The 27,538-nt window shown below is 33.1% G+C and overlaps 3 protein-coding genes across 3 annotated transcripts; 1 reads left to right on the forward strand and 2 right to left on the reverse strand.

Moving 5' to 3' along the window:
* Positions 1–19,560: 19,560 nt before the first annotated feature.
* On the forward strand, positions 19,561–20,629 carry LOC116007701. Its single transcript, XM_031248452.1, has one exon. It carries the CDS (start codon positions 19,661–19,663, stop codon positions 20,294–20,296), a length of 636 nt encoding a protein of 211 aa, XP_031104312.1. The 5' UTR covers positions 19,561–19,660; the 3' UTR covers positions 20,297–20,629.
* Positions 20,630–21,687: 1,058 nt separating this feature from the next.
* Positions 21,688–22,410, reverse strand: LOC116005853. Its single transcript, XM_031246091.1, has one exon. It carries the CDS (start codon positions 22,408–22,410, stop codon positions 21,688–21,690), a length of 723 nt encoding a protein of 240 aa, XP_031101951.1.
* A 72-nt stretch (positions 22,411–22,482) lies between these two features.
* Positions 22,483–23,308, reverse strand: LOC116005854. The gene is made up of 3 exons (XM_031246092.1): positions 22,984–23,308; positions 22,828–22,901; positions 22,483–22,626 (listed from the first exon to the last, which is right to left on the reverse strand). Exons 1-3 carry the CDS (start codon positions 23,306–23,308, stop codon positions 22,483–22,485), a joined length of 543 nt encoding a protein of 180 aa, XP_031101952.1.
* Positions 23,309–27,538: the final 4,230 nt, after the last annotated feature.

Genomic DNA, 27,538 nt, shown 5'->3' on the forward strand with positions numbered 1-27,538 from the left:
TTAGGAGGATGAAAATTTCTGAAAGTTTAGAAATGTAGAAAACATACGAACAATAATGAAAAAAATAACTTGTAGAATTTAGGTATGTAAAAACAAAAAATATATAGGAAGACAGAAAGTCCATAGAGTTTTTTTTTTCTTTTTTTTTTATAGTACTATTGACTCTGTTACAATATAGTATCTATTCTTATGAAAAATTAAGTTTAGGATTTAAAAAATTAATTTCAACTGTTTATATTTAAAAAAAAATGTTTACAAAAATCTTAATATGAAAAAGTCTATAGCAGTCCATAACTTTTTGTGGACGTTTAATGAATCTTTAAAAATCAAAAGTTAAATATTAACTTTTTGTGGACGTTTAATGAATCTTTAAAAATCAAAAGTTAAATCTATAGTACACTTATACAAGGTAAAAACTTGTGTAACATGGATCCGTAAGACGGATTATTAGGTCAAGATGAAAATGTAGTACTTATACTAAAAAATGTAATACTAATCAATAATAAAGTGTTTGTTACTTACAAAGAAAAATGTAATACTTTTGAAGAAAAATATAATACTTTTATATTTTGATTTAAAAATATTACATTTTTCTTTACAAGTATTACACTTTCTCTGTAACAAACATTTTATTCCTGATTAGTATTATATTTTTCTGTATAAATATTAAATTTTCATCGACTTGTCTCAGGAATAAAGATACATAAGAAAGTCACTCGAGAGTCACTTTATTTCTATAGATTGTATTGAATCGTAAAAGTCCAAACAAGAAAACTGGATAATATATTTAACTATTATTTCTTGAAGTGGAGTGCAGTTTTGTTTGAAAGTGCAGGCCATTTTGTTGTACAAGTATATATATCTCAAGACAAGAGATGATGATTGGGGTGAAAGATAAATTTAATTTAATTTGCAACTCACACAATTGAATTTGAATACCCCAATTCAGAAGGTAGAGGTTAGAAGGAAACTGTCAATCTTTTTCGTTTATACAGTTATATACAGCTAGCTGTGGCCTGTGGGGATTGGTAGTTGGAGGTCTTTTAAATCTCATCAATTCTTATCCATTTTCTTGGGACTTTCAACGAAATAATATCCAGATGTTTTTTTACAGTACGGTGTAATAATAGGATACAAACACTCGGTGGTCCAAATTTTGTTTTGCATACACTTATCCTTCTTGCATTGCCACCAAATATGGATAAAGAAAACGATATAGCAATGTTATACCAGTGATTATATATATATATATACACACCCACTTGTATTTTGGCACTTGTGTGGTGCGTTTTTTAAAATTTCACATACAATATCCTGTGTCCTGACTGGATTCAGTTTGGAACATGCATGCTCATAACAACCTTTATAGCATGGACCAGGGTATACACTACACTCTGAACTCTAGTTCATGTGTACGTATTTTGTGTTATAATTTTTGTGTCTTGCATTATAAAATTTTATACCTAAACAGTATATATTTTGTACTTGAAACAATTTTTTTTTTGAAAACTACCTGAAACAAATTATTAATTGTGTCTTATGTTATAAATTTATGTGTCTTTGTTGTAAAATTCTATGGCTATGAACACAAATTATGTACCTAAATCATATTTGAAAAATAAAAGAATATATAACATGTGGTTATGATTTTTTGTGTCTTGTATCATGAAATTATGTACCTAACGAGTATAAATTTTATACCTCGTCGTTTCAAAACAAGATAGTCCATAATGCTATGTGTCTTGTGTTGTGATTCTTTATGTTTTGTGTTATTAAATTTTATACTTTACAAGCATGAATTCTGTACCTCATCATTTCAATTAGGATCTATTCTGCTATGCAGACCCTGGTCCATTATATAAATTGCTTGCTCATAGAGTTTGATTCGTATTCGATAAAAAGTGTAGTTCTCATTAACGTAGTATATTCTTTACATTTACAACAGTCAAATTTTAGACTTTACAGTTGCATTGAGAGTTCGCTTAGCAAGTGTCACATTTTAGACTATTACAATGCAGTATCTGTTCATAACTACTTTCTCAACCTATTGAAGCACAAGAGTCACAAGAGTCAGTATTGACTCCCCTCGAACCCACCACCTCCCGTATAAAGGGAAGGATTTGATGCCATTGGAACACAAGGTCCTTGGCAATATAACAAAATTTATTGTAGTGTTCTACTTTAAAAATTATATATGTTAGAGTAGTACTCACATGATCTGTTGGATTAGCCGCAATGATAATTTGTGAGATCTCATGTTTGGATGAGAAATTGAACTCTCCTATCAAAGAAAAGAATATCATAATTTTAATTAGTTTTTGGAAAAAGTAAAATATGTGTAATTAGAATAATTTTTTAAATTCAATTTGACTTAAAACATTTCAATATATACTCCAACTAGTATGGTAAAGGAAAACGCAACTCTAATCTTAATACATACATGTAAGTAATATAATCAGATTTTACCAGAAAATTTTTAAAAAATGATCCAATTCCACAAATTTTATGGTTCAATTGCACACTTTTTAAGTTCATTGACCCAATTATATAAAAGCAAAAAGTTCAGTGGTCTATTTGACACTTCTTCCTTTGATTTTTCATATGACAACATGAGAAAAACTTAGAGAATTTTGATGTAATTATTCTATAAACAGAACATGCTTCCCTATTGAGGTTAAAGAAGCTACTTTATATTTCCAATCATAGTAATTAAGATTGCCCCTCTTGAGTAAAACTCTTAACCTTATATATTGGAGTTAATTTCATTTTTGGTCTTAGATTTATACGTGACAATCCACTTTTAGTCCTTTTTTATTAGAACATTCACTTTTAGTCTTAGTATTATTGTGGTATGACCATTTTTGGTCATTTATCAACAAATCAGTTTAAATATCATTAAATACAATGACACTTCGGTATTCAATTATGAATGTTTATAAAAAATAAACATACAAAATATAGTGGTTTTACATATTTTGTATAAAAAAGATTGAAATGTATTTATATTTAACGATATTTCAACAATTTTATTGCTGGAGGACTAAAATTGGTCATGCCACGATAATACTAGGACCAAATGAGGATGTTCTAATAAAAAAGGACTAAAAGTGGATTGTCATTTATAAATCTAGGACCAAAAATGGAATTAACTCTATATATTGTGATCACACAATTTTTACTGCATTTCTAATGTTACAAATAGTCTTGTAATTACTTTCAATTCATATCAATACAATTCGCAAAAAAAAAAAAATCAATTGCAAGCTTTACACTCATTTGACCTTGCTATTTATGTTAATTATCTGATTATGTTGTGAAGGGTATATATTTAGTTATTTACCAACAATACGTCCTTTTAAAAAAATTATACTATATATTATTCAATTTAGTATTATCTCAAAATCAGTGAAAAAAAAAAAAAAAAAAAGAAGAAGAAGAAGAAGAAGAAGCAACCCCAATCAAGTTTGGAATTGAAAGACAATTAAACACATTGCGCTCAATTGACACTTTTGTAACTCTTCTGGATAGAAGGTCACAGGATTGAATTTCGGTGATAGGGACAGATACCATACTGTAATAGAGTCGATACTACTCAAAAAAATACCAAGTACTTTATGGTTAAATGGCATAACTGTTGCTTTCTATATAAAAGAAATAAAGAATGAATGTTGAAATGGGTCCTGGAAGGACTAGGTGAACTTGGAACCAAGTGGAATCAGAAACAAGGATAGATCATATCATAAGATGAATTTCACTTAAAATACACCTTCAAACAGCGCAACTGTGATTTGTGAACTGTTTGGCATTTAAAAAAAATGGATCGGTGAAAATCCCCTTACTTTGTCTAGATACATACTTTGATGGTCCAATCGGCAATCGTATCATATTTGATTGCGTCTGACAAATACCACTTTGGATGGTTGCCATAGGAAGTGGATAGAATTCCAATTGGGTCATTCAAAATGACATTCATTGAATGGAAGTCAGCCATCTACTCTAAAGCAACAAATTCGTTGTAGACTATTGTTATTGGTTGTGTCTATATGTACCCCATTGTTACCATAATTTTATATATTGAAAAAAGTCATTATGTATATAATCAGAACATCTAATTTATTAAATATTTTTCTACAATCAATTAAAGTTATTAACTAATCAAACTCACTAATTCAATTAGTCTTTTGAGTAAAATTGAACTCTTTAATATGAAATATCTTTTTTATAAAAAAGAGTTCAAACATATGATATTACAAGTGCATTAGCAATCTATTTACAAATTATTCCATGCCGTAGACTTTTCCATTCATATATATGGTAGCTGGTTCAATTAACATATACTACGTAATTGAGACCCACTAAAAACCAACCATTATTGGAGAAAAAAAACTCAAAAAATTAAAAAATACAAAATAAAAATTCACCTTCCCATTAGTTACAAACCCTATTCCTTAATTTTTAGATCTAAAAAAATTATTAAAAAAAAAAACTTCTAATAGTGATACTCTATTTATAGAAGATTTTTATGTAAAGATGTAGTCGGTAATCATTAAAGTTCAAAGGCTATAATTATGTGCAATCTGAAGGCTGTAGACATATGGAGAAGTTTTAAGTTTCAGTGTCATTCACCACTATATTACTTTACTTTGTGATGGGACATAGTGACCTACACCCCAAAAGTTGTTATCTCTTTGGAAAAAGCTAAAAGAAGCAAAAAATATCTGGACTCTGATCTGATCTCTTGGAATCCAAGCTATTCTACTCCTGCACTCTTGCTTTAATTTAATCTAATTTAATAATCTTACCCTTTCAGGCAGTGACTTGAGAGCTAAGCATATCCTTAACCTTAATCCCCTCTATATAGTTTCTCTTTTTCAATTGTAGTCCATATGATCTTGAATTGTTTCATTGTAAATTTAATAAGACTTAATACCTGATTTAGTCTCTCAACTATTATGATTTTATCACTTTAATTCTTAATTTTTAAATTTACTTAATTACATCCTCAACTATGCAATTGTTAATCAGAATAGTCCTCAATCAAGACTATTCTTATTTGGACCAATGACTATTTTAGGTTTAAAAAAAAAAGTTACATAATTAAGAATGAAATTGAATAAATTTTGATGTTGAAGACCAAAGTAGTGAAATCAAAATAGTCGAGAGACCACATTGACTATTAACTCATTTAATATATAATTCAAAGTATAAGCCAACCAATTTAGTGTTTTCAATACATATATTTTTGAAATGCAAGATGATGATATAAGCAACAATTGGAAGACTAAATTTACTATTTTACACATTGAGAGGTTATATTTACAATGTAGTTATACTCAAAATTTACAACCTAGTAAAACAATTAAGGAGTACACTAAACAAAAAATGATACACTAAACTCCATAATAGTAAATAGTTAAGAGATCAAAAGTGTCAATTCTTTATTTTATAATTGAAGAAATATATAAATTTTCTACTTTTTTCCTCTAATTTTCAAATTTTTACAATGAAATGAAATTTTTACTCTGATCAATAAATGCCCTTGCATGATTCTTATAATTTTTAGGTCAAACAAATAGTTATTCGTATTATGTTATACTAGTAAATTACCCGTGCGATGTACGGATTAATTTTGTATATTATATATCTAAATAATAAAATTAAAGGTTAATCTATAAATAATTATAATTTATAATATTTGAGAGTGTGTGTTTATTTGATTATAAGATCAATGCAAAAGTATCAATAATATATGACTCATTGATTGCATTTATTTTAAAAAAAATTTGATATGTAACATGATTTATATCACATGATCGTTTTATGCGTTAAAAGTTCTTTTTCAATAACTTGTGAGGACCATTTTGTGGCTCCTATTTTTATTATTCACCCCTATATATATATACACTACCACATTATTAGCAAACATATAGGATTTGTTTAATACAATATAAAGGATTTGACTTTGTAAAATATTTAATAGTATTTATAATGGTTTATAATATTTTCTATGTGGAAAAAACATCCTAAAATCATTAATGAAATTATAAACAATTCTAATATTTAAAAAGTTAAATTTATTTAAAATTATAAGATTTGTATATTAGTGTTGAAATTGATTACTTAAAAATTTTATTAGGAAAAGTCTAAACCAAAAATAGAAGGAAGAGCATTCTAATTGATACTATCTCTATGTTGAATACAATAGTAAGATTAAAGTGTTAAATAAATGTTGTACTTAATTTTTTTTATTAATTACATTATTAATAAAAACCAAATAATATGTAATAAGTTCAGTCATTAAGCACTCTGTAATCAAATAAAATGATGCATGAGTGTGGAATCAATATGTAATCAGAAAACTAATGTAACACTATAGTTGCTAGACTGCTATCACATCAATTTGTAATAATCAAATAATATAAACAATTAAAAATAATGTTTGACTGCCAGTGCTAAGAAATGAGATTAATGGAGTTGCTATTGAAAGAAAACTGATTCTCTATACAAAGCTAATTACTATATATGAAGTATTTTTGTTTTGTTCTCATCAGTAAAATATAAATTACACATGAAATTCCCTCTATGAAACTCACCCATATGCATCAACAACTTCTTGAAAAGCAGAAATAAATTTGTTTGTCTTAAAATATGTGGGCGGTGACTCTCGAGTACCCAATACCCAAAATATTACACCTATTTCTGAATTGGAAAATGTTATGCTATTACATTACTATATATATGGTAGATACAATATTACTAATTATAATTATTACAATTATAATTATAATTATAATATTACCATAATAACCAATTATAATAATAATTATCATATTACTAATAATGAATTATAACCAATTATAATTAATATTATTCTATTATAACCAATTATAATTAATATTATTCTATCATAATACTTACTATATTACTAAAATGCTCCTACGTTTAGGCGGGAAAATTTTGGAGGAGGATATTGTTTTTATATATAGTATAGATTTTGGTGTCGTAGAATGGCAATATATTAAATCCTTCATCAAATGCGTATTAAAGTGATCTTGATGTCAAACTAAATATGATATGACCACCATGATTTGTTTTATTAACCCGATTACATATACTCTTTACTTATCTAAATGACCATGACTTCATTTGGAAGGGAGTTGAAGTGAGGCTCTCTAATCACATTATTGACACCGCACATACATCTATTTTATCAATAAAAAAATTTATGATTAAAGGAATAAATCACTAGAATATTTATCTTAAACAGTTTATTTTCGTGAGAATAAATTTAAAAAACATACTGATATCTAGTACTAATCGAAGGGTGATCTGAAAAAGGTAAAATAAATAAATAAATAAATATATAAATAAATAAATATATATATATATATAATAAAAAGGGGGAATTTAAACCACTAAGCCATTAATCGTAGTTGTTGTGTGACAAGGACGATTATAATATGACAAGAAATATTGTGATGGAGATGAGTAGCATATACAAAATGCAAAGGTAGTTGTTGAATGTAGGTGGGGCCTGCGGAGGCAAACATGGCTTTCAATCAAATTTTACCTTAATTTTAAGTGTGAATCCCAAACTTAAGGTTCACCATTTCTATTCTAAAGACGAGTAAAGAAAGTAAATCATAAAATGTGTATCAACTGGTTTAAAAACTCTCAAATACTTATACATTAGTATTTATAACAACAAGACCGATATCACCTTAACCTTTACTTCACATTAAAGGTTGTGCAATACAATAGGCGCTAGTCGCGCGCCAAAGGTCCGCCTAAGTCCTAGGCCGCCTAGACGGTAGACACAATTTTTTTTTTTTTTTTTGCGTACAAACTGGAAAGAAAACAATGTCGGACGAAAGTCCTTTTGATATAGGCTAGATTTTAGATAGGAAAGTAGTAAAAATGTATTTTGTGACGTGTTGAAATCGTAAGCTCGCGACAATCAAACACAAAATATTGAACCAAAATAATTATGCTCAGACTTGGTGTGAGAAACGAAGCTGAGGAAGAAGAAATATATGCATTCGTATATTATAGAGAAGGGGTTGCTATTTATAGTAATGAACATAACAACCCCTCCTTTACCAGCCATAAACATAGCATGAGAATAGCAATTAAAAAGGGAGTTATGGACAGGTTGCAGCATGCGCTCTACTTCAAGGTGGTCACATGGTGATCCACAAAATTAGGAGGAAAAATAAATTATGGAGGCTAAAAGCCTTTCTTCTTTATTGTTACCCAACATGCGTATCAATTGGTTTAAAAACTCTCAAATACTTATACATTAGTGTTCATAATAACAAGGTCGATATCACCTTAACCTTTACTTCACATTCAAGGTTGTGCAATACGCTAGGCACTAGTCGGGCGCCAAAAGCCACCTAGGCAGTCGACACAAATTTTATTTTTTTTAAAGCAAGGTTGTGCGTGTATGTTTTGTATATTTGTGTGTGTGTGTGTATATATTACACACAAATTAAAGATAATTACACATGATTCTAGAATTGCAAAAAAAAAAATTAAAATTTAAAAATAATAATAATTCGGCACTCAGCTAGGTGTGTGTGTGTGTGTATAGTCACACTTGTGTGAGACCGTTTCACGGATCCTTATTCGTGACGGGTCGGGTCGGGTCGAGACAATATGCAAATGTCATACTTATACGTGCAAATGTCATACTTATATGCTCAAATGTAATACTAATTAAGAATACAATTTTTATTACTTATAAGAGAAAAAGTAATACATTTTTCGTGATAAGTAATGTTGACAAGTAGGAAAAATATAATACTTTTAAGGAAAAATGTAATACTTTTTAAATTGAAATGTAAAAGTATTGTATTTTCCCTTAAAAGTATTACATTTACTCGTATAAGTAACAAAATTTTTATTCCTGATTAGTATTACATATGAGCATATAAGTATGACACTTATACATATAAGTATTACATTTGCATCTTGACCCGGCCCGGCCCAACCCGTCTCGCGATGAGACGGTCTCACACAAGTTTTTGCCATATATATATATATATATCGCCTTCACTAAGGCACGAACCATAACCTCCCACTTGGGAGAGTCACGCTCTTTGACCACAAGGTCTTTGGCGAGTTAACTATATATATATAGTTAATGTCCAACGACTATAATATTGATTACTTTTACTTTTATTTAAAATTGATAACATTTGATATATGATGTTTTAAAAAAAGAGAAAAATTAATCCTCGAACTATTTCAAACAAAAATTAATTACACCATTGAAATACAAGAAAAATTAGGAAGGTTCTAATTTCGATTTGAACCAGAACTTTTTTTTTTTTGTAAATTTTATTTTCAATTTTTAAAATAATCTAAATGAAACAATTTTATTTTTTTTGAAAATATTTCATTCCAAACTTTTTGAACAAAGGTTATATCAAATATTTAAACTTTAAAATTGAACTAAAAAATTAAAAATAATTTTGAACTTGCACTTAATTTTATAAAAATTAAATTGCCTACATATCTAATTAAAATTTAAATAAGAATCAAAACTCACGTAATTCTCTTACCTTTTTTATTATGTTATATTTTTTAAGAGTCATTAATTTCCCCTTTAGTAGTATTGTTGTTCTTCTTTCTTTTTTTTTTCTTTTATTATTATTATTATTATTATTATTATTATTATTATTGTTTGGAACCGAAACCGCCCGATTCTTAATTTTATCAAATCCAAACTGAAACCTATATGTTCTTGTTCTAAATCGGAACTAGAACAAAAACGTACAATATGATTCGAGTTCTAGTTCAATTTTTACAATGCACGGTTTGATTGGTCATTCCTAGATGGAAGGCCATGATTGTCCCCGAAAGACAGTTGCAGCTACTACAATGAACGATCACACCTGTCGGCATGGACATTGATAAACATTCATTAAAAGTAGTAAGTTTCTAAAGTTTGCAATCAAATTTGATCAATTTTAAAGTTGAAGAGCTAAAATGAAAAAAAAAAAAAAAAAACACACACACACACACACAATTGTTAAAGAACTCAATAATTCATTCAATCTTCAACTTCTCAAATGTTTTTAAAAAAAATGGTACAACTTAGCAATAAAAAGTTCAATTTTCAGAAATTGAATAAGGCCGTGTTTGGTTATTGACGGATTCGCTAATTTTTGACGGATCCGTCATTTTCAGAGTTTTGACTTTGGTCAAAACGCTGAAAAACTTGTTTAGTTAATGGCAGTTTGGAGTAGTGGATTTTCTCCAAACCGCCAAGTTGAAAAACGCTGCTACTAGCAGCGTTTAGCAATGGTGTTCTGAGGAAAGAATTTCTTTCCCCAAAACATCCTTACAATAATTATTTTAAAAAAATCAAAACTTTCAGTTTTGCCCAGCGGCCAGGGTAAACTGATTGAAATAAAAATGGAGCCCTGAGGCTCCTTCCATTCCCCACTTATCCCACCAATGTGGGATGAGTGGGGAAACAAAGGGGAGCCACTGTGTTATTGTTATAAAATATTATTTTAAAATATTATTATTGTTATTGTTATTATATATATATATATATATATATATTATGTATACCCTTTTGGTCATTTTACATGTTAATCGCTAATCTAAAGCGCTAATTTTACCAAACATCTTTTTACAAATCGCTAATATAATACGTTGGTCAAACCCGCTATCACAATTCGCTACCGCTAATAACCAAACAACCCTAAGGGAGAATAATATTGCAGTGTTTAAATTCTGAAATCAGATCGTACTAGGAAGGCATTGTGCAACGAATTCGACTGAGAATGTGTTGGCAAAAATCGAACATGTGATTTTTAGTAAGAGAATCATACTTCACCCACTTGTTCACCCATTTGAGACTTTGTTTAGCATCTTTGTATGATATGTAAATTCTTATTTGGTACCAAGGACCAAAAAAGGAGCCAAGGAGGTATGAACTTAGCCTTAGGGCTTCCTCAATAGTATTTTTTTCTTGTTTTTTTTAATGAGTTGAGATGAGATATGATGATTTGGAGGAGAGATGAGAGATGAGAGATAAGCAATTTAATTTACACGAGTAATGGTTTTTTGTAGAACTCATGAGGAGAATGAAAAGAGAAAAAGTTATACCCTCTCTTTGTGTTGAGCGAACAAGTCGTGCCCAGAAGGCGCGTAAATCATTCTTTTAACATTTTTTTAATGTTGACAATTATGTTTTCATTTCATTTTTCTTTTCTTTTTTCCCTTCCATCTCATCTTCTCTTCTGTCAGGATAATTGGGCATTAGCACTGAACCAAATCATCAGCAATTCAGCACTGACCCGAAGACAAGACAAAGGACGTTAACTAGCCGTTCAGCACTTCACTCCAACGGCTCCTCAGCATTAATGCTCAACGGCTCCTCAGCGTTAATGCTCAATGGCTCCTCAGCCCCTCATCATTAATGCTCAACGGCTCCTCAGCTCCTCAGCATTAATGCTCAACGGCTCCTCAGCACCTTAGCATTATTAACTCTCCATTACTGCGCTGAGGAAGATAAAAAGACGCTCACAACACTTGCAGAGAGACGACACTTGAACTAAACAAAAAAAAACACACTGAGCATTGTACTGCACTCAAACATTGTATTCAACATACTATAGAAATAACAATACACAAATATACCGGTAACATTATTACCGTCATTGGTGCTCTCGTTGAGAGCTTAGGCCAAATCTCAAGCACAGCTCTACATCTTACAAAAAAAGGCCGCCTCAGTGCCTTCCATCCACGATGTTGCCTCCTCAAGTGGCGTCCTCCTCCTCAATGGCGTCACCTCCTCATCCACGGCGTCGCCTCCTGCTCATCAAGTCGCGTCGCATCCTCAGTGGCGTTGTTTCCTCATCCACGGCGTTGCCTTCTTCAAGCAGCGTCCTGCTTATCAAGTGGAGTCACCTTCTTCAAGGAGTGTCCTGCTTGTCAAGTGGCGGCGTTGTCTCCTCATCCACGGCGTCGCCTTTTTCAAGCAACGTCCTACTCAACAAGTGGCGTCGCCGCCAATTTTCGGTCGAGGTCATCACCTCGGCCATGGCCGAGACCCCGTGTCTCGGGCACTGTGGCCGAGGTCCCGCACCTCGGCCACAATGATAACAAATAAAATAAAATAAAATAACTCTATTCCCTTAGGGCTGGCACCAGATCCGATCTTGCTAGCTACCTGACGGGAGAGTGTTTTTCTGGGTCAAGCCGCAGGCTTGATTTCAAAAACACCACACACTAGTCCCTTAGGGCCGGCACGAGATCCGATCTCGCTAGCTACCTGACGGCAGAGCTGACCTTTAACCGAGGCTCGCACAAAAAGCCACACAAAAAACAAAAAACAAAAAGAGCTCGCACACAAAGAGCCAAACAAAAAAACAAAAAACAAAAACAGTAACAAAAACAAAAACAAAAACAAAAAAAAAAGAAGAAAAAGGCCAAACAAAAAAAACAATAACAAAAATAAATAAATAAATAAACATAAATGGCCGAGGTGACCTCGGCCCTTTTTTTTGCCGAGGTCACCTCAGCCAATTTGCCAAAGAGGTCATGCCTCGGCCAATTAATGTTGACCGAGGTCAACCTCGGCCAAAAATCGGCCGAGGCCTGACCTCGGTCACAATTCTCTTACCGTTCCCAAAAAAAATAAAATAAATAAATAAATAAATTTTTACAGACGTCATTACTCCCAAACCACTTCAATCACTCTCGTTGGCTAGGGAGTGGGGGGACTGGTGACAGGATAATTGGGCATTAGCATTGACCCAAATCATCAGCAGTTCAGCACTGACACGAAGACAAGACAACGGACGTTCAAACTAGCCGTTCAGCACTTCACTCCAACGGCTCCTCAGCAGTAATGCTCAACGGCTCCTCAGCTCCTCAGCGTTAATGCTCAACGGCTCCTCAACACCTTAGCATTAACGCTCCATTACTGCGTTGAGGAAGATAAAAAGACGCTCACAACACTTGCAGAGGGACGACACTTGAACTAGACAAAAAAACACATTGAGCATTGTACTGCACTCAAACATTGTATTCAACATACTATAGAAATAACAATACAAAAATATACTGGTAACATTATTACCACCATCTTTCTTAGTCATATCTACACAAACTCCTCAAAAACTATGGGATGCTCTTATTATGAATATTAATGTAGAAACATTCGAGATCGTGGTCGGTTTATACAAATCCCACGAGGCCATGGTTTACCCACCCAATTAATCTTTAAAGCAAGAATTGTTAACATTTAAAGCAAGAATAATGAGAACCCTTCAATTCGGAATTCAAACGTATAAATTCTTATTTTGCAGCCCTATATTAATTACAAAGTAATTAATTAAAAAAGTTTGAATTGCCAATATTTATTAGTGGGTCACACTTGTGTGAGACCGTCTCACGGATCCTTATTCGTGAGACGGGTCGTGTCGGGTCAAAGCACCATGCAAATGTCATACTTATATGAATGTCACACTTATATGCTCAAATATAACACTAATCAAAAATACAATTTTTGTTACTTATAAGAGAAAAAGTAATATATTTTTCATAATAAGTAATGTTGACAAGTACCTCTCACTTATAAGGGCAAATATAATACTTTTGAGGAAAAATGTAATACTTTTAAATCGAAATGTAAAAGTATTGTATTTTCCCTTAAAAGTATTACATTTACCCTAATAAGTAACAAAAATTTTATTCTTGATTAGTATTATATTTGAGCATATAAGTATGGCATTTGTGCATATAAGTGTTACATTTGCATCTTGACTCGACCCGACCCGACCCGTCTCATGGTGAGACGGTCTCACACAAATTTTTGCCATATTAGTTGAAATGATCAAGTACGTGGGGCAGAGGTAGTTACTCGAATTTTGTTTTAACATAATAACAGGGTAATTACGTAATCCAGAGATAATTATGATAACAAGACTTGAATGAATTTACATAATTTGAAGCGCAAGTGGTGTGAGTGATGTGATGTAACAACTAACGTTAGATAAAAGGTTAAACAAGATTGTATAGTTTTTTTAAAAATAGTTGGTCACAAGATTATATAGTTTTTTGAAATGGTTGGTCATCTTCCTACGAACTCATCCGTCCTGAAGTACACGCTTGTTCTATCCATAAATAAGCACATACAGACATACTCTATATGCAAAAGAGTATTGCGTGTTATTTTGTTTAAGAAAGAAAAAACAATAGTCACACTTTCTTTTCTTTTTTCTTTTTTCTTCTAAATTAGGGTGTGTTTAAAAACCCGGAAATGATTTATGGAAAGCATTTTTTTGAGTTTTGGTAGAGAGTGAAAAATTAAAGCTAATGGAAAATAAAAATTTGGTCAATGAAAAATATACATGTTTTCTTGTAAAATGACTTCTCTTTTTTGGGGAAGTCATGCTATGCAACTCGTCAATCCCGAAGTCACCATCTGCAAGGCACAACCACCAATCACTGTCGTCCAGCAACCAAACAGTCACAAGTGAAGCCCGTCGTCACTAGTCACTCTTTCCTGGCTGTCGAAACAACAAATCTAAGTAGTAGAGGCAATCCTTGGTTGTTGTGTCGCTGGAAGAGAAACAACAATGGAGCTCTGGCTACTGTCTACTATAGACTAAGCTGTGCAGTTGAAGTTGTCTACTAGCGAGCAATAGAGGCAGTGGCGACGTGGTGTTAACACAGTGAGGGTCAGAAACTGAGATTTTAGAACATTGAGATTGAGAAACTAAGATTCGAATTTGAGATTAGAGTTATTTTGGTTTGTTATTATACAATTAAAATGTATAATCTCATTTTCTGGAAAGTAAAACAAATATACCAAAATAGATTTTTAGAATGCAACCAAACACTGAAAAATGAAAATATTTTCTGAAAAAAAAATAATTCATTTTTCAAAAGTCATTTTCCTAGTTTCCAAACACACCCTTAATATAGCACTATTAAGAAATAAAAGGTGAAAATCCATTTAGTATTACTCAAAGCAAAGAAGAAGGGTACACCATAAATTTATTTACATTGTGCTATAAATAAGACACCAAATTAAAACTTTGTTAGTATTGTGTTGTTTATGTTTATTCAATTTTTATTTCAAATTTACATTGTTAGTATTGAATTATTTTTTTTAATACTCTACTAAACAAAAACAATAGTTAACATAATAAATAACAAGAACGGTGGAAAAAGATTGAGAAATTATAGTAGAATATATACTACCTTGTAAAGAATCATGAGTGACTCAAAAAAAATAACAAGAAAAAATGGAAACAACAACAACAACAACAACAATTATTATTATTATTATTATTATTATTATTATTATTATATTAAAATAAACTTATTTTAAAATTTATACCTAAAAATAAAATAATCTATGAATAATTCAATAATAAAATAATGCGTTCATATACTTACCTTAAAGTCATTTTACATGTTACTGAATAATAATAAATAACTAATCTATGAAACACTTTTCTACAAATCGATAATACTACAAGTTGGTCAAAATAGTAAACATAACTAGCTATTAGCTATTCACCAACACAATTAGTTATTGACTAATAGCTAATGACTTCTGCCAAGGACCTTGTAGTCCAGTGGTATCAAACCATTTCCTTTTTATACGGGAGGTGGTGGGTTCGAGCCTCAGTGGAGGCAATACTAATTAACAGATATGCATTGTAATAGAGTTAGTAGTATTAAAGAAAAAACACTCCTTCTAAAAAATACAATTAATAATTTTAATAAATTACATTAGGTAACTTGTTAATTAAACATGTAATGCGACACTTTTAATTGGTTTGATTTTGATGTGACATATGAGGCGACTTAATAAGAAAAAATGTAAGCTATTCAAATTCATTAATATTAATATTAAGAGCCAAACACATCATGCTACTATGCTAGCAAAACCCAATTGGACTTTATGTGTGTATTCAATCATGACTAATGATGAGTTTTAATATATATATATATATATATATATATATATATATATATTGACCAAATGCGGACAGATCATCTCGTACGATTGTGCGGCCATGCACTATTAAGTATGCATAAATATACCACAATGTGTTTAGAAATGCACCAAGATGTAATGCACAAATGCACCACACCCTGAAATGTGCGGGTCATACACCATTAAGTATGCATAAATACACCACAACATGTTTAGAAATGCACCAAGGTGAAATGTACAAATGCACCACACCCTGGTGTATTTCTGAACACGTGGTGGTGCATGACTGCATCTTTTCACAAGAAGGTCTGTTCGCATTGGAATCAGACCCCAAGTAAAAAATGGGATGAAATCTCAACCATTGATCTAGCGAAAAAACAACAGCCCAAAATGAAGAAAAATTTAAAAGTGGTGTTATTATGGTAATTTTGCATAAGTTTAAAACTTAAGGTGAGTAAGTTTAAAGTTTAAGATGCGTAAGTTCATACACTATTAGGTATGCATATATAAATGCAGAACTTAAGGTGCATCAGTTTGAGACACTTATCATTGACATCCATGTTGTTAGGAAGCGTATTTTTTTATTATTATAATTTTCCTTCATTTTGAGCCGTTGATCTAGATTAGATCAACAGCTCTGATCTCACCCTATTTTTCACCTGGAAGACCCTTTGCATGTGAACCATCTCCTATATATATTATTGTTATGAAAGGAAAATAATATTTATTGATGAAAAGAAATTAAATTTGTAGGTGATATGAAAGAAAATCTCTTTTAAAAGTGAATTGAAATTACATGAATGTAAAAAAGAAAAATAATAAAGAAATTATAAATACAATGATGGGGCAGTAATGCACAGTTTTAAAAGCGGAAGATGATTAGTAAAGATGCTGATAGGTTTAAGAAATAGAGGATGAAGTTGACAAGTTGATCATTGCGTTTTTACAACAAAAATTACAAAAGCTATTTGCAGAAGATGAGTGATGAAGGTGAAAGATAAGTCACGAACAATATAATGGACTATATATAGTGTGGTTTCTATTGTACTTTTTCCTTATGTACCAAAAAAAAGGCTCATTTTATCTGTCATATTTATTATTAATTGGTCAAATCAATTTTTTTTTATTTTCTTTGTTATTGTTTTTACTTATTTTTAAATATGTTTTATTTTTGTGTTTAATTAGTGCTTTTAGTGTAGTTTTTAAATATATAAATTTATATACTAAAATTAAATTTAATATTATTAAAATTTGAATTTAAAATAACTCCAGTCAAATCTCATTAATCGAACAAACACATAAAATGAGACGGAGCAAGTATTACTTTATATCAATTTTACATTTTATTTCATTTTTTTATTTAGTACCAAATATCCACTATACATTATAGATGCCTAAAGGCATATAACATGGCCCATAACTTTATTCCATGAGAATAAAGCAATAGAGAAGCCTAAATGTTGTATGAGCAATTTGAATAATATATTATTTACTTTTCAATTGACAAAAATTTCAAGCAAAAGAAAAAGAACACGATAGAGAAGATACAACTAATGTGAATCAACTGTTCAGTAAATAAAGAGTTATGCACTATCATTTTACTCTCTAATATATTACTTGATTATAGCGATTCAATCATTATTGCATGGATCATGGTTCACACAGTTGTGTGGACCATAAATAAAAAGTACATTTTTAAATATACTAAAAGTACATTATTTTTGTACATAAAATACATTATTTTAGAGTACATTATTTAAGTATTGAAAGTACATTATTTTATATACTATTAAATAATGTAACCTTCAGTACAAAAAAAATGTACTTTTTATTTTTGATCCACATAGCTGTGTGGACCATGGTCCATGCAATAATTTGTCTGATTAGAGTCTTATTTTTATTTTACTTAATCACCAGATTTTACTCGAAGAGTAATTTGTTAAAAGATTTAACTAAAAAATGACATTATTTTCATTTTACTTAATCACCATAATTTACTTGATGAGTAATTTGTTAGAAATTTTAACTAGACATTTAAAGTGGCTACTTTGTAGTATAATTTTCAATGGCGTTTGAGAGACAGTGAATTCATTTTAATGAAAGTTAAGTGCTATACACGATTTGAATTTCCTTTCAGACCATTCCAATGGCTTCTACTTTTTATAAATAAATTTCCTACATAATTTACATTCTTTTGTTGATTTGATATCTAAATATTCAGTAGTGTTAATACATTTTTTTTTTCTAATTCTGTTTGTTTGTTTTCTGGCAGACCCAATTAAGGGGCGGATTGGTTTTTTCTTACAGGGGGAATTTGAACTCCCGATCTCTCTTAAGCGATAAGAATACACGGTTACTCACGCCAACCAAACTGGTTATTCACAAGTGTATAATGAATATAAAGAATTTTATTATCACAATACGAACTAACATTAACAAGTTTTAGTTTACGAAATAGGTTGATAAAGGCATATTCCATCGTTTGGTAAGTTCTTTTATTTTCGAGAATAGTATTCCTAGGAAGGAACTATCATCTTGCAAGGGAAATAACTATCCAATGACAAGTTTGGTATTAAGCTATTCATAATTATTGATTGAGAATATATCCTGTTTTTGTAATGCTTAATTTACCATTGGTTATTTTTGTTACATTATTATTATTATTGTTGTTGTTGTTGTTGTTGTTAGAAAAAATTACATTTTGGTCCTCTAGTTATATTTGTTGTACAGACTTAGTCCATAAGTTATATGCGTGACTATCTTTAACTACTAAGTTATGCATTGAGTAGCGATTTTAATCTTTGAAGGACCAAATCACTGTATTAAGTGAAAAATTGGTGGTGAAAATAGTCTCAAAGAGACTAAAATCACCACTTCACCTATAACTTAGGGGTAAAAATAGTCAAACATATAACTTATGGACTAAGTTTGTATCATATGTATAATTGAATGACCAAACATGTAATTTATTATTATTATTATTATTATTATTTTGTTTTTTATGTTGTTGCCAAAACTGTAAGCACAAACAATATGATAATAATCAACCAAAAATTTACGAAAGAGTACCATTCACATTTTGGTGAAAGAAATAGATGATTCTTATCAAATCTGTAACAACACTATTCGACATTACATGTGCGCAATCCCTATATAATTACTTTAATCTAAACACAATTATCACAAAATATTTATTATTCACTCATTCCATATTAAATATGATTTTTATTAATCTAAAATTTGAACCAAATAAAGCATTTTGAGCAGAAAAAACAAATTTTCTTACTTATCGGGGTAATGCTTACCAAATCAGCGCCCATTTCTCCACATCCATCCACGTGGCGTACCTTTCGACATCATAAGTCAGGAGCGGTTACCGTAAAACGGCCGTTATTTTGCATTGACGCCTTTTCTCTCTACTCTTTGGCTAAACTTAAACCATGGTTACTTTAACCCTAACCAGCGTTTCTTTTTAGTTGTTTACCGCCATACCCCTACACTTCCTGTATTTACCATCCACCCATCGTCTTCCCCTTGCTATAAATCCAGGCTTAAAGACTCGCTAGGTTTGCCAAATTGAAGAGCCTCAGGGCCCTTTTTAGAAGAAATAAAAAAAAATTTACAGATTTTTTTTTTCTATTCTTTTCTCTCTCTTTCTCTCTCTTTCTCTCTCTACTGTCTGTAATGGCCACCTCTTCTAGAAAATCTAATGGTTACGCTCTAAGGTCAAGCTTTCAACGCTCGCTCTCGCCGTCGGGCCGCTTCTGTACTCCGGCAACCGAGAAAGATGTTTCCTCGTTCGCTTCGTATACCAGCTCGAGCTTTTGCTCGTCACCGTCTACTGGTTTCTTCAACCGATCGGCGTCCCCGACGCGTGTGAAGCTTCACGGCTTCGCAGCGTCAACACCGACGCCGTCCGTACGGTTCTCCATCGACCGATCTATCTCTCCGCATCGCTCGGTTGCGGTTTCTCGCCGAGATCAGGTGGTTCGCAAGCAGGGCGTTGGAAATCCGCTGGTGAATCTCCCGAAGAAGACGTGCCTCTGCTCGCCGACGTCGCATCCAGGTTCGTTTCGATGTAGTTTGCACAAGAACGTGAACACTAGGCCGTCGATTTCGTACTCGCCTAACCGGCTCAACGCTCGGAGATCGGCGATGACTAACTCGCTGGTGCGGATCGGGACTGTCGAAGGCGATTTGGTGAAGCGTGCGTTGGCGGCCTTGATTCGTCCTTCGTCTCATCAGCAACGTCGCCGCGGCGATTTCCATCCTAGGCCTAGCCGCCTCTCGAGGATGTCGAAAGCCGAGGAGGACCTGTGAGTCCTGCTATAGGTTTGTATTGATTATAGTGTTTGGATTTCAACTTTTCTCTAGAGGTATTACGGCGGTGGCGTCAGATTCCGGCTGCGGTTTTTAGTACTCCGGTGAATCAAAAGCCCTAGCTACACAGACAATTTTGGTTTTTTACAGGGAATATCCCCCTTGTACATATGAATTGCAGCAAAACTGATAGCAACCGAAGGACATGTTGGACTATCTAACATCCATCTAAATACTAAAATGAATTCCCCCAATTGATTTCAATATAAAATTGTAATACTCGGAATTGAAATTCATTGAGAAATGCGTGAAGGATTTGATTTGTGGATTGAACGGAGTCTCGTGACACTCGTTGCGTTTCGTGTGTGTTGGCGTTCGTTTCGCCGTTATACGTCGCCGTTTTACATCCGTTTATCGGCGTATACGTTCACCGTCGTTGCGTTTGCCTTTCGTGTGTAAGGTATTTTTGGTATTTTTCATTTATTCCGTATATTATTATTATTATTATTCCATTTTTCTGTGTTTATTATTTTCGTTTTTATTTATGAATTATAACTAATTTGTTTGTTTATTTTTTTTCGTGGTGTTGCAGGAATGGCGTCATGAAGTTGGATGTATTCGTAGAGTTAGACATTTATGACGTGAAAAGAATATCTTTGGACTAGTCTTTGCGGTCTGTGAACGGCGCTCGAAAATTAACGTCAGGGTAAAAGTAAAACTCTGGAAAAATCTGACACTTTTAAGGACTGAAAATTAACGCCAGGGTAAAAGTAAAAACTGTAAAAAATAAAGGAAACCAAATTGTTGATTAAGACAAATTAGTCCCTATTTGCCACAATGACGACATATACCGTATGAGCAGGGTTGAACCAAATTTGGCACTTTCCAGAAAATAAAATTTAAAATGACATGAAGCTGTTGGTGAGCCAGGCTGGCCAACAGTAGATGTGGCTCGGATTCAATGGACAATATCACAGAATTTAATTGGGGGCCCCTTATCGTGAGCTTTCCTTGAATAAATGGATAATCACCGAAAGCATCGGAACATGAATCCGAACGTATAAGCTGTGTCGCACATTTTGGATGATGTGATTATCTGTTTGGTTCTTGAAAGGACCTGGCAATGGCAAATGGCAATGAAGATGATAGATTGGGTGTTATAGCATCATTTATATACGAATTATGCTACATTACCGCAGGATGTGATATAGCAATAGTTTGAAAGTAGAATAGTTAACATATAACGGCAATGACGTATCCAGGATTTCTTTTGAAGGGGCGAAGAAGGATAAACTAAATCCAAAAATGTTTAAACACAAGCTTCAAATACAAATATCAAATACGATTAAATTGTTAAATTACAAAATACATTATAAATTATAATACAAAATTTATGATAAATTACGAGATAATACTCCTCTACGCTCTCTCATATTTTGAAATCGGTGTAGAATTGCTCTATTTGAAACTTGATCAAAAACTTCTTTTTCAACATACGGCAATAAGCAATCATTTAATAAATCATCACCCATCCGGTTGCATAAAGATGTCTTGATTAACTTCATAGCAGAAAATGCTCTTTCCACACTAGCAGTTGCAACCGGTAGAATAAAAAACAACTTTAGAAGTAAATACACTAACGTATAGTCCAAATGTCTTTCCGTTTCCACCATTTTTTGAGCTAATTCATTAATACCATCCAATTTAGAGAAAACATGATCAGAAGTTACATCAACAAAATAAGTCTGTAGTTGGTTATCTAGTAATTCAAGTTCAATAATAGAAAAATCATTTGGATAGAACTGTGCCAATCGAACTAATTTTTTCTTATCAAACCTAGCAAATGAATCCCTGGGATCAAAACAGGCCACGCATAAGAGCAACTCTGTAGTCTTCTCATTGAAACGGTTGTTTAGCTCTTGAAGTTGTAGATCTAAGACCGCATAAAACCTTTCAACACGGTACTTATGAAAATGAGTTCTTTCTTCAACATTACGGCGAGGTCTTCCTGGAACTACATAAACTTCATCCAAAGTAAGTATGGGAATTGAATGCTTGTTACAAAACAGTGAAACTTCTTGTAAAAGAGCTTTCCACCCATCATCTCTCATCATTTACAATCTTTTTTTTGAGACATCCAATAGTCTAATGGCATTCACAATGTTTTGATTTTTCTTCTGTAATGCCTATGACAAGTCATTGGTAATTCCTAAAACATCCTTCATCAAATGCAAAAAGAATACAAAATCAAAACATAGAACATCCTTCAATACTCCAAATGCTTCTGTCCTTTGTTTTGGACCCTCATTGACTCCTATTTCATCAAGAACCTGAATCACCGGAGAAAATAATTTCACAATGCTCACAAGTGCACCGTAATGAGATCCCCAACGTGTATCACCAGGGCGTTTTAAAACTTATTCTTGATTCAAACCAATTCCCATTTCAATTGTATCAGTAGAAATTGAATCAATCAACATCTTTAATTGTTTGTCTCGTAAGCTATCCTTGCGCTTACATGAAGCACATACAATATTGCACAATTGCGAGACAGTGACAAAAAAATTTCCAACAGCACTATTTTCTCTTGCTGCATCCACAAGTGCTAGTTGTAGTTGATGAGCAAAACAATGAACATAAAAGCACTTGGATTCTCATTGATAATCAAAGTTTACCATTGAACTTACCTCGCATATTACTTGCTTCATCATATCCTTGGCTTCGTATTCTTGAAATGCTTAATACATGCCTTGTTAGAAGATCTTCAATGGCTACTTTAAGAGACATAGATGTAGTATCACGAACATGAGTAATTCCAAGCATATGCTCAACAATATGCCCACTTGAATTCACATACGGAATAAACACAATCATTTGCTCTGTAACTGATATATCTTTTGACTCATCAACTATTATTCCAAATAATTCTTCACCAAGATCATTAATTATTATTTCAGTTGTCTCACTTGCAATTGCATTAACTATATCTTTTTGAATTAAAGGAGAAGTCATTTGGTGATTTTTCAGGTGCATTTTGCATTACTACTTTGCCAACATCTTCATCAGTATCTGCAAGGACTTTTAAGAACTCAAGGAAGTTTCCCCGATTAAGTGAATCAAGGCTTTCATCATTTCCACGAAAAGCAAGTCCTTGCCTTAAAACTAACCGGATACAAGTAACTGATGAAGTCAGTCGAACACGGTAGTCTTGTTTCGATTGCTCCGAGTGTTATGATACACAAACTTGTATGTGTTGCTCTTGAGTCATTAAGTCTCGACAAGCTTGTACATTCTTTGCGTGAACACTATCATGATTACCAACATGTGCACGCAACCTTTCCGGTCCTTTTTTCCAATTGTTGAATCCTTCTGTAACAAATGACTCACCCCCAGCTTGGTGTCCACTGGTTTCATCTTTGAATAGATAACAACATAAACAATATGCTGCATGTTTTGATACACTATACTCCAACCAATTACTATGATCTTCAAACCATTTAGAATTAAATCTTCTATTAGCACCCGTAATCACTCTAGTAGGAAATACATGATTTTTTGGTTGACAAGGACCCATTTGTAGATATCGTCTCCGCACAATATCTCTATCATTGATATGATATTCATATATATTTTTCCTTTTACTCGGATCAACTTCAAGCTCATCTATATTAACTTCAATACGAGTCCTTGTACTTGACACTTCCTGACTACCTTGACTAGATGAATACCCAAAAGAAGTTGATTTTCTTTTGAAAATTTTTTCCATAACTGAACCAATAAAATAATATCATAAACTAAACAAAACACATTATGAATTCTGACATTTACAGATTCACTGATTCACAAAACCACAAATTGGATAAATTAAAAGTTAAATTCACAAATTCACAATTCACAAGCTAAATGTCTAAAAGCAATACCATTTACCAATAACTCTAACTAATGTCTAAAACAAATTATTTCTACATTTTTTCCAATCTGCTCACTGGCTCACATTTCACAGTCACAAACTCACAACTCACATTAACATTCATAACTCAATAAATCAAAATTCATATACAAATAAACTGATAAACAAATTCATGTATTCTGTTAGAAAAATGCAATAATTCAATATATCAAAGTTCAAAGTGGTGGGAATTAATCTCACTAATCAAACGAGGGATTTCCTTAAACAAGGCATCTTGCCGGCTGGGCTCAATGACACTCTAATTGCATTGATCCCTAAAAACAAAAACCAGGAATGCATTAGCCAATTTCGCCCCATTAGCCTCTGCAATGTGTCCTACAAGGTCATCACCAAAGTTATTCTCAATAAAGCCAAAGACATTCTAAGGAAAGTCATTGGCCCTGAACAAAGTAGTTTCGTCCCCGGCAGACAAATCACTGATAACATTGTGATATTCCAAGAGACCATCCATTCTATGAGAAAGAAAACGGGAAATAAGGCCCAAATGATTATAAAAATTGACCTTCAAAAAGCGTATGACCGAATTTCTTGGAACTTCATCAAGGAAACTCTTGAGGAAGCTGGCTTCACTCTGGAGTGGAAGGAAATATTCATGAAATGCATCGAGACAACAAGACTGTCAATCCTGTGGAATGGAGAACAACTTGATTGGATTGTCCCGGAGAGGGGTATAAGACAATGGGACTCCATATCACCCTATATATTTGTGCTATGTATGGAGAGACTTGGCCATTTGATCAAGGAAGCAGCTGCTGAGGGAGCTTGGAAAGGAATTCGTATCTCGAGGTATGGCCCTACTCTCACACATCTCTTCTTTGCTGACGACTTGGTTTTATTTGCAGAGGCAACAGAAGAACAAGTTGATGTTATAAACAAATGCTTGGAGAGGTTTTGCAAGGCTTCTGGACAGCAAATTAACCTCCAGAAATCCCAAGTATTCTTTTCCGAAAACATAAGCAATGAGGTGGCAAGCAGAGTCTCAAATAGGTTGGGAATCAATCAAACTTCAAACCTTGGTAAATATTTGGGACTTCCAACCATCCATGGTAGGATCTCCAAATCTTATTTTCTACAGATCATAGAGCGCATCAACGACAGGTTTGAGGGGTGGAAGGCAAAGACACTATCCTTCGCTGGAAGAAGAATCCTTGCTCAGTCTGTACTAAACACCATCCCTTATTATAGCATGCAAACTACCTGGTTTCCTATGGGTGTTTGCGAGGAAATTGAACGGAAAATCAGGAATTTTCTTTGGAACGGAGGGAGGGGTGACAACGGTATCCATTTGGTCAATTGGAACACAATAACCAAATGTAAGGAGAAAGGTGGTTTGGGCATCCGACGAATACGGGAAATGAATATGGCTTTTATGGCTAAGATGGGGTGGAGACTACAAAACGAAGAGGGCAACTTATGGGCAGAAATCCTTACCAAAAAGTATATTGGGCAAAATTCTGCGACAACCGTTTGGAGGGAAAAGCAGGGGTGTTCGAATTTGTGGAAAGGAATTGTTAGGAATTGCAGTTTAATTAATCAAGGCGGTGGAAACGCGAATAGTGACTTTCATAGTAATAGCTTGGACCTTAGGAATGGTAACGAGCCCAATAGAAAATTCTCCATCGCAAGAGCTTATGAGGACGCGATCAATGATGAGGAAACTCCTAATGACAATGATTGGGTGACAATTTGGAAACTTAAGATTCCCAACAGAATCTGTGCGTTTCTTTGGCTCTTGAAACACAACAGAATTATGACAAACGTTGAAAGATGCAGAAGGGGGTTTACAATGCATGACATGTGTGATGTTTGCTACGAAGGAAGAGAAGATAACAATCATATCTTCAGAGTTTGCAGAGCTGCGAAAAACATTTGGAGAGCTTTCATCCCGAGAAGCGAAAGACAACGCCTGGATAGAATGAACTTTGAGGAATGGTTATCAACTAATCTTCGCGGAAAGGTGGAGTCTAGAACAAGAAGAGACCGGAGCACAACTTTTGCAATTATCATGTGGTGGTTATGGAAGTGGCGTAACGAGGTGGTCTTTCGTGATCATCACTAGGAGTTACAATAAAAGATCGATTGGCTTAGAGAGCAAGAAATGGAGACCAGAAGAGCTTTTGTAAAATCAATTCAACTAGGAAGCATTCAAGGAAACCTTGTCGACAGAAAGATTAAATGGCAAAGACAAACTAATTCCACAATTGTGCTCAATGTTGATGGTGCCTTTACAGGAAATCACTCGACTGCTGGAGGAGGTGCGGTTCTTAGAGACCATAAAGGAAACTGGATGGAAGGCTGCTCTTTTTCTTTTCACGCCAGTAACCCACTAGAGGCTGAGCTCACTGCACTTTATCTAGCCTTGCAATGGACAACAACTAAAGGAATCCTCGACATGGAGATTCAAAGTGACAGTAAGGAGTTGACCAAGTATCTTAATGAGAACAGTCAGGGAGGGAACAACATGGGGCAGTTGGGGATTAAATGCAGAGATCTCATCCGGAAAAGTGGTAATTCTTCTCTGGTGCATATATTCCGTGAACAAAACACTGTTGCGGATTATTTAGCAAAGCATGGGTGCAATTCTAGAGAGATCATGACCCTTTTTGTTTCACCCCCTCCCGGATGCATTAACTTTGTGTATAACGATCAATTAGGGGCTGTTTGCGATCGTCTCATTCTTGAGACGGTGTAGGCTGTTTTGTTTATGAGACTCAGCCTGGGGTTTCCCCCTCCATATTGTATTGCAAAAAAAAAAAAAAGTTCAAAGATTAAAATAAACTTAGAGAAATTAGGATTTAGGGCAAAATTTAAAGTAGAGAAATTAGGGCAAATTGTGAACCTGAGAAGTGAGAGGAGACTAGAGGCGCTGCCGCTGAGTGGTGTTGCCAGTGACCGGTAAGGCGGCGAGCTCCTGTAGGAAGGGACAACCGGACGAGAGAAGCAGTGGCGAGGAGCCGAGGATGCGAGGAGGCAGACGAGCGACTGAGCAAGAGAGTCTGTGATCTAAACTGCAGAGTAGGAAAATTAAAAAAAATTATATTTATATACAGCCCCAAAACGACGTCGTTTTGGGGCTGTATATTTTGGGCAGTGGGGGCAGCTGCCATCACTAGCAATTAGTATTTCAATTATATAGCCAAAGAAAATAAACAAATTTGTATGTGATGAAGCGACTCTAGACGAGTAGTAGATTGAATTTATGTGAAGATTTTCCATGTGGAGTTGATGTGCAATGTGATTAGAAAGATTTGTTGGGATTGTGGTTTGAGAGT

The sequence above is a fragment of the Ipomoea triloba genome, chromosome 15 (genome assembly GCF_003576645.1).
Source record: "Ipomoea triloba cultivar NCNSP0323 chromosome 15, ASM357664v1".
Taxonomy (NCBI): domain Eukaryota; kingdom Viridiplantae; phylum Streptophyta; class Magnoliopsida; order Solanales; family Convolvulaceae; genus Ipomoea; species Ipomoea triloba.